This window comes from Antrostomus carolinensis, unplaced genomic scaffold, assembly GCF_000700745.2.
Source record: "Antrostomus carolinensis isolate BGI_N321 unplaced genomic scaffold, ASM70074v2 scaffold21525, whole genome shotgun sequence".
Classification (NCBI taxonomy): Eukaryota; Metazoa; Chordata; class Aves; order Caprimulgiformes; family Caprimulgidae; genus Antrostomus; species Antrostomus carolinensis.
This window is the reverse complement of record NW_010315973.1, coordinates 1-6,640: the sequence shown is the minus strand read 5'-3', so window position 1 is coordinate 6,640 and position 6,640 is coordinate 1. Positions and strand designations below refer to the sequence as shown.

Here is a 6,640-nt window from a genome sequence, read left to right as displayed (position 1 = left end):
TGCTTTTTGGACCTGCTGGCTGAGCTCCCACTTCAACCTCTAGCCTGGCGCTGCCCTGTGCTAGGAAGAGCAGGATGCTTTTGTAAGGCAGTTGTGACAGTCTCCTCTCCCCCACCCCTCCACCTACTGTGTTAGTCAGGGGGGATCTTGGGGCCTCGCTGTCTGTCTCCACCCTCAGGGACCCGGGGAAGCACTGTTGCTCTTAGGCTGTGGCCTGCCTTTCTTGGGGCTGCTTATTTCTTTTTGAAGAGCTTGCGGAAGGAGCTCCGGAAACCCCCCTTGGGCTCGTGCCGCGGGTTGTGGTCGCTGAAGGATGTTTGCTCATTGTCATCCTTCTGGCAGAACCTGGTGTTGTCTTCTGCATGGAGCTCCTAAAAGGGAAAAGACAATTTAACCAGCATTTGCAACCTCACATCCTTGTCCCCTTCTCTCTCTCTCTCTCTCTCTCCCTCTCTGTGCTAGGAGGGACCTGGTGGGTGAGGAGGTGCTGGCAAGGTCAGGAGACAACAGGTCACTCGGGCCTTGGCAGCACTGGTACCTCTGCAGAGGGCTCGGTGCTGGCTCTGAGGCAGTGGCAGAGGAGTGGAGGGATAAGCATCATTAGAGGGAACTGGAGCTTTCCTTGCTAAGCTTTTTGTTTAGGGGGAGCTTACTAGCCCCTTTTCCCAATGAGGGAGCAAGCCATCATGGGGAGTTGAAGGAACTTCCCACTCTCTCCTTGCTGGTGAGATCTCTTTACCCTAGGGCAGGGAGGCTTCAGGCTTCTGGAGCTGATACGGTGTGAAAGACTCTTCTGTTGGCTCTGCAGCTGTCTGGTTTTATATCTGTGGGGCAGAAGGCTTCATTAGCACACACACCTTTTGGTAAATGTGCCACTTAAAAGATCTCTCCTCCTTTTAGGAGGGTGCCAAGTTCCTCTCAGCAAGACTCTGGACAAGTCCCTTTTCTCCAGTTCTGCCCACTACTGCCACGGTGGTCTCCTTTGCTCTGTGGAGGAGAACGTGTCCTGCAGTTCTGGACTGGCTCCACATCTGCACCCTGCTGTGGGCTATAGCTCTGTGCAGGTGTGTGCCAAAGAGCTTACAGGCTCCTGTTTCTTGGGGGGCTGTGTCCCCATGGCTCTTCTCCCTCTGCCCCATCTCCCCTGCTCAGCTGTTCACCACCTCCTTCACTCACTAGACTTTTTTCTCTCATTTCTTTTGAAGTTTCCTTGCTGCCTTTTCAGTCAGGCTGTTGGAACCTTCCTCCCATCATCATCTGCATCTACAGCCTTATCTGCATCTTGCCTTGTTTTAACAGAAGGGTGTTTCTCCAGGCATCACTGAGAGAACTAGCCAAGCACCTCACAGCACCCTCAGCCTTTTCCCCAGGAAGTGTGAAGGGCATCTTCCCCCCTGACTGTGACAGCTGAAAGCTGACTCTGAACAGGCACTGCAGGCTACACAAACGTTGTTCCTGCGAGACCTGGTGTCGCTGAAGGGCTGGAGTGCTGCCTGGCATGCCCGTGGTTGGCTGAGGGACACGGTTGCTGGGCTCTCTCTGTTTTCACACAGACTTTAGCATGGGTCTACAATCCATGCAACAAACACAGGTGAAACAAAACCCATGGACCACATCTTTGCTGGTGTAAATGGGCTGAGTTTGGCCGAGTCCTGCTGGTTTAAACCAGCTGAGGAGCTGATACTAAATCCAGTGGTTTTCTTAGCCCAGCACTCCTCACAGCAGGTGGAAAGGCACCTTTTTAACTGGGTGCACTCTGTAGCACTGATTTCAAACAGCTCTGCACATGCTTCATGACCCTGGTCAGGTACAACATTTCCTTGTGGGGGAAGCTCAGTGGCAGCTAGAAGCACATGAGAGGCTAGCTTGTCTCAAGGATGTTCTAGCTGTGACTCAGCCAGCTGTGTGCCTCAAGCCCATGCTTGTCCCCCGGGGGAAGATGAGTGTGAAAAGGAGCTGTCTTGTCCCTCCCTTGGGCGTGTACATGCAGATGAGGACTTTGAATGCGTGGACTTGGAAACTATTTTGGCATGTTCTGCCCTAACTGTATCTTAGATCTTTCTCCTGCTGCTGCTTCTGCACCACCATGCGCCTTTTTTTTTTTTTAATCCTCCTATTTAAGCCTCCTTACTTCCAAAAAGCTCTGTTTTTCACCCGCTCCTCTCTGTGGGGGGAAGTAGCTCCTTTGGGAGCTTCGAGATGAAGCTGAGATCATGTGAGGCTGGACATTCCTCTCCTGCTTCTGCTGCAGCCGGCTCCCACTGCTGCTCCGTGTGCTGTAGAGTCTGGTGCTCACGCCCTCAGCGCTCCTCGGTAGCTCCTTCAGAGACCTGCTCAGCTGCTTGCCTTTGCTGTGGAACATCTCACGCTTGTAAGTACTGCTGCTTACGGGAGTGCAGCTCTTAGGCAATGGTTGTAAGGCATGATCTGTCCTCTCTGGTTCTGATGTGAAGTTAACAGGCCTAAGGAAGCAAATGTCTAAGCTGGACTCAGAAGAGGCTGGGGAGCAATTCTCAAAAAGAGTGAGGTTTTGAAAGGCATCATCTTCATAGGGGCCTGGCAGGGTGAAAACCTCCCCAGGGTAGTCAAACTCTTCATAGCTTGGTGCAAAGTTCCTCGCATCCTGCAGCAGCTCCACAGAGGTCCTGATGGCTCGCTCAGTGTTTCCCACTGCATCAGCTGGTGGTGCTTCATACTCCATTTCAGGGATGGATTGTAAGGGGGCTGTCAGAGCCTTGAGTTCCTGCTCTGTGAGCTGAGAGGATGCAAGGATGTTCTCTGGCCTCTCATGTTTTCTACTTTCCATTTCCCAGTCAGGGGGCTTTACAGCCTGGATGTTCTCCATCACGGCTGGCTGTGGTTTCTTCATCTGGGGCATCAAATGCCTTAAAAACAAGAAACAAACCAAAACAAACAAACAAAAAAAAACAAAACAGAAGGAAATGGAATACTAAAGGATGACCGAGAGACAGTGTGACAAGCCCCTCTCCTCCCTCATTCCCCCAGCCCCATTCTCTTGTTTTTAAGGCCAAAAGGTATTTTCATATCTTGCAGAGCAATAACAGAGCTGCCTCTAATAGACATTGCCTGGCTGGGTTAGCAGGAGCAAACTTGCAGGGGCAGAGCAGCTTATCCAGTAGCTTTGCCTGACTGTTGTACTCTACACCATGAAATGAATAGAAACTGAGATGAGAAGTCAACTGTTCCATCTGTCTCCTGTTCATCTGCATTTTGGATTTTTACTTTCCTTCTCTTTCTGTAATGTAGGGGCTGTCTCTTACTTTCCTGTGATCTGATTGTCTTTTCAGGTGGACAAGGTTCCTCTCTTGGTTACAGTGACTCTGTCCCCAGAAGTGTGTCAGGAGTATTTGGAGGGCTCCTACCTTCCGTGTGTTCCAGGTAAGTCAGCAGAGAGTGTTGCATTGGATGAGGTATTAGGTGCAGGGTGTTCTCCTCCACAGCCCTTAATGAACACTAGTTAGGAAAGTCTCACTGCCATCTTCTGGGGACATAATGAATGGATTGAGGGAACAGAAACCTTGTGATGTTCATCAAGGTGTGCGGAGCTTTGCATCTGGAGCAAGATAACCCCATGCATCAGATCAGGCTGGGAGATTTGGGTTGAGCAGCAGCCCTGGTATGAACATGGGGTTTATAGCTAATGCCAGGGTAAAGAGAAGCTGACAGCATGCTCTGAAGGCAGACAAGGCAAACCCTGACCTGAACTGTGTTAGGAGCTGCATGACCAGACAAGTCTGGGGAGTAATTTTTCTCCCTTCTGTTCAGTGCTGATGAGGCCCCACCTAGACCTATGTTGGGTCCTCAGTTCAGGATGAAGGTGGGGAAGCTGGTGAGGTGCCAGCTGAGGCTACCTAGATGGGGGCCTGCAGCATTGCATCTGTGAGGGAAAGGAGATTGACTTGGGTAGTCTGGTGAGAAGGAGGCTAGGGATTGATCTAATAACACTGCCACTTGAGGAGGACTCAGAATGATGAAGCTAAACTCTTCTTCTTAGTGTCAAATGATGTAAGGGTAAGCACAACAGCTACAAATTGCTGACATAAGAAAAAAGGCAAGTCTAGCATGCTTCTCTGATCATCATCTCAGTTGGCACCTATCACTAGGCTAGAAATGGCCAAAGATTGCCAGGTGCTACCAGTAGCCCTGTCTTTCTTGAATTAGTTTTGTCTTTTTTAACCCATTTGTACACCATTCAATGACACGCTGTGTGGAAAAGTAGAATCATAGAATGTTGTGAGCTGGAAGGGACCCACAAGAATCATCGAGTCCAACTCTTGCCCTAGCATAGGACAAGCCCAAGGTTCAGCCCATGTGTCTGAGGGCACATGTTGGCCAAATGCTTCTGGAATCTTGTCAGGCTTGGTGCCATGAGCACCTCCCTGGGGAGCCTGTTCCAGTGCTCCACCACCCTCTGCCTCAAGAACCTTTTCCTCATGGCCAACCTCACCCTCCCCTGCCACATCTTCCTGCCATTTCCTCTGCTCCTGGCATTCATTGGTGGCCAGAGAGAAGAGATCAGCGCCTGCCCCTCCTCTTCCCCTTGGGAGGAAGTTCTAGACCCCCCATGAGATCTCCTCTCAGTCTCCTCTTCTCCAGGCTGAACAAACCAAGTGACTTCAGCCTCTCCTCATACCCTTCCCCTCTAAACCCTTCACCAATTTTGTGTCTCTCCTCTGGACACTCTCCAGGAGCTTTATACTTTTTTTGGTTTCAGGTTTTTTTTGCTAGTCTGGGACCTTGGTCATGTTTCCTAATTCTTGTAATGTTGACAGTTAATAACGCAGAGTGTTACTCTGCACCACTGCCAGGCCTACACAAATCCATGTCCTCCCTGGTATACTGTGAAGACAACAAGCAAAAGCATTGACAGCCCTGGGTAGAGCTCTGAAATGTTTCCTGCTTGTAAGCCACATGGTAGTGGAGAGCAGGAAGGAGCCAGCCCTTCATCTCCCTATGCCTACACAGGGAGTAGTCTTGGAAATGACAGTCTGTAACTGCCCACTGTCACTGGCATAGTATGGGTGAGGAGAGAGTTTTCAGCCTACATTGAAAGCCTTCTACTAGGACAGTGGGCTTACGGGGTTGTCGTGCCAGAGGAAGGTGCTGGTGGGAACGACTGCATTGTCTCTTCAGAGTGGATCCCGCTGTCCCGGATAGATGTCGCGCTGGGTGTTGGAGAAACCTCTTGGCTCGTACACTGTGAGGTGAGACCTTTGTACAGCTTCACCAGGGATGACCTGAGGGAGGAGAAATCCATCGTCGTGCTAAGAAATAAGGCAGGGAATGAGCACGAGCATGTAGAATCACAGAAAACAGGGCTCAAGGGACCTTAAAATTCCCGTTCACCTCTTCCTGCCCCAGGGACCTGTTTGTTCCACCTAGTCTGTCCCAGTCAGCAGGGCATCCTGCTTCCTGTCCTGTTCTTAATGTCTCTCCTGATAGTCGCTCCCCAGCAGTCTGCTCCAGCCTTTTACCACCCTCCATATTTGGAAGCTTCCCTTGAAGTTTGATCTTGTCCTACTCCCCCAGTGAATCATCACAAAGAGCAAAGACAACCAGATTTTTGATTTTAGGAAAAAGTCTTGATTTCAAGGAACTCTTCTGAACCACAGCTTGAGGATCTACATTCAGGATCATTTCTATCACAGTTCATCTCAAAGAGGTTATGGGAGGTTTTTGTTTCTCCCACCCCACTCCCCCAGTAAAATAAGTTAACATTATTCTTTCTCAGTCTTAGCCTATGAGGACTTCAGGCAACAGTCTTGGCATTCACTAGTGCCCCAAGCTGCCAAAGCAGCTGAGTCCCCATGTATTCTCTCACTGGGGAGTGACTTTGCCATCAGCTTAAGGAATCAGATGTTCCCATGAAACACGCAGCTGTTCTGTTTAGGATTAAACTGATTTTCCTTTCACCCTCAGAGTTAGACAGAAGGGCCCATGGCAAATCTGACCTCAGTTTGGAGGACAAATGCCAGTAGTGGGCCTTCTGCAGCATTCATATGCAAAAGGCTTTGTTTTATTTCAGCAATGTGCCTCTTGATCTTGCCTGAACCTAAACCCCCTGTTTCCAGGCTTCCTCCACACCTCCCTTTCCCTGGTGATAGAGAGAATGAGCTGATGTTGTGCTTACTTCTTCAGCTTTTTCCTCTTCTGTATAAGCAGGTCTTCATTGCATTGGAAGAGGAGGCTATAGTGTGAGATGAAAACCCGGAGGCGCTGCACACACACCAGCAGCAGGTAATAGTCAGGATGTTCTTGCTCCGTGAACTTCAGGACGTTCTGGGGCACAGAGGAGAGCAGGCTGTTTGGAGGGTGTCCTAACTTTTTCTGGGAATGAAGGTGCTATTGAGACCATGGATTAGTGCTCTGGAGTGCTCATGGCACTGCCCTGTGGGAGCTTTTCTGGGCAGCACCAGTTTCTGAGGGACTTGGATGGGGCCTCCTGCCTCCTAGTCCAGTGCAAATACACAAGTAACCAGTGTAAATGTAATGGTGGGATGTGTGGGTGAGGCACTGGTTGAGTTTAGCATTGGATAAATGAACTAATCCCTTGTTCTTACAGGGCTTTCTTTCTGTGTCATTTGATTCACAAGAGCAAGTGTAGAGTCCTTCACCTGAG

The 6,640-nt window shown here is 50.0% G+C and overlaps 1 protein-coding gene across 1 annotated transcript; it reads right to left on the bottom strand.

Annotated features, from left to right (window-relative positions):
* Positions 1–225: 225 nt before the first annotated feature.
* LOC104525081 (rho guanine nucleotide exchange factor 33) lies at positions 226–6,300 on the bottom strand (the record flags this gene model as incomplete). The annotated part of the gene is made up of 4 exons (XM_010168136.1): positions 226–371; positions 2,132–2,885; positions 5,100–5,258; positions 6,152–6,300. Coding segments are annotated over 4 exons (1,200 nt in total), but the record flags the coding sequence as incomplete, so codon positions are not given.
* Between the last annotated feature and the right edge of the window lie 340 nt (positions 6,301–6,640).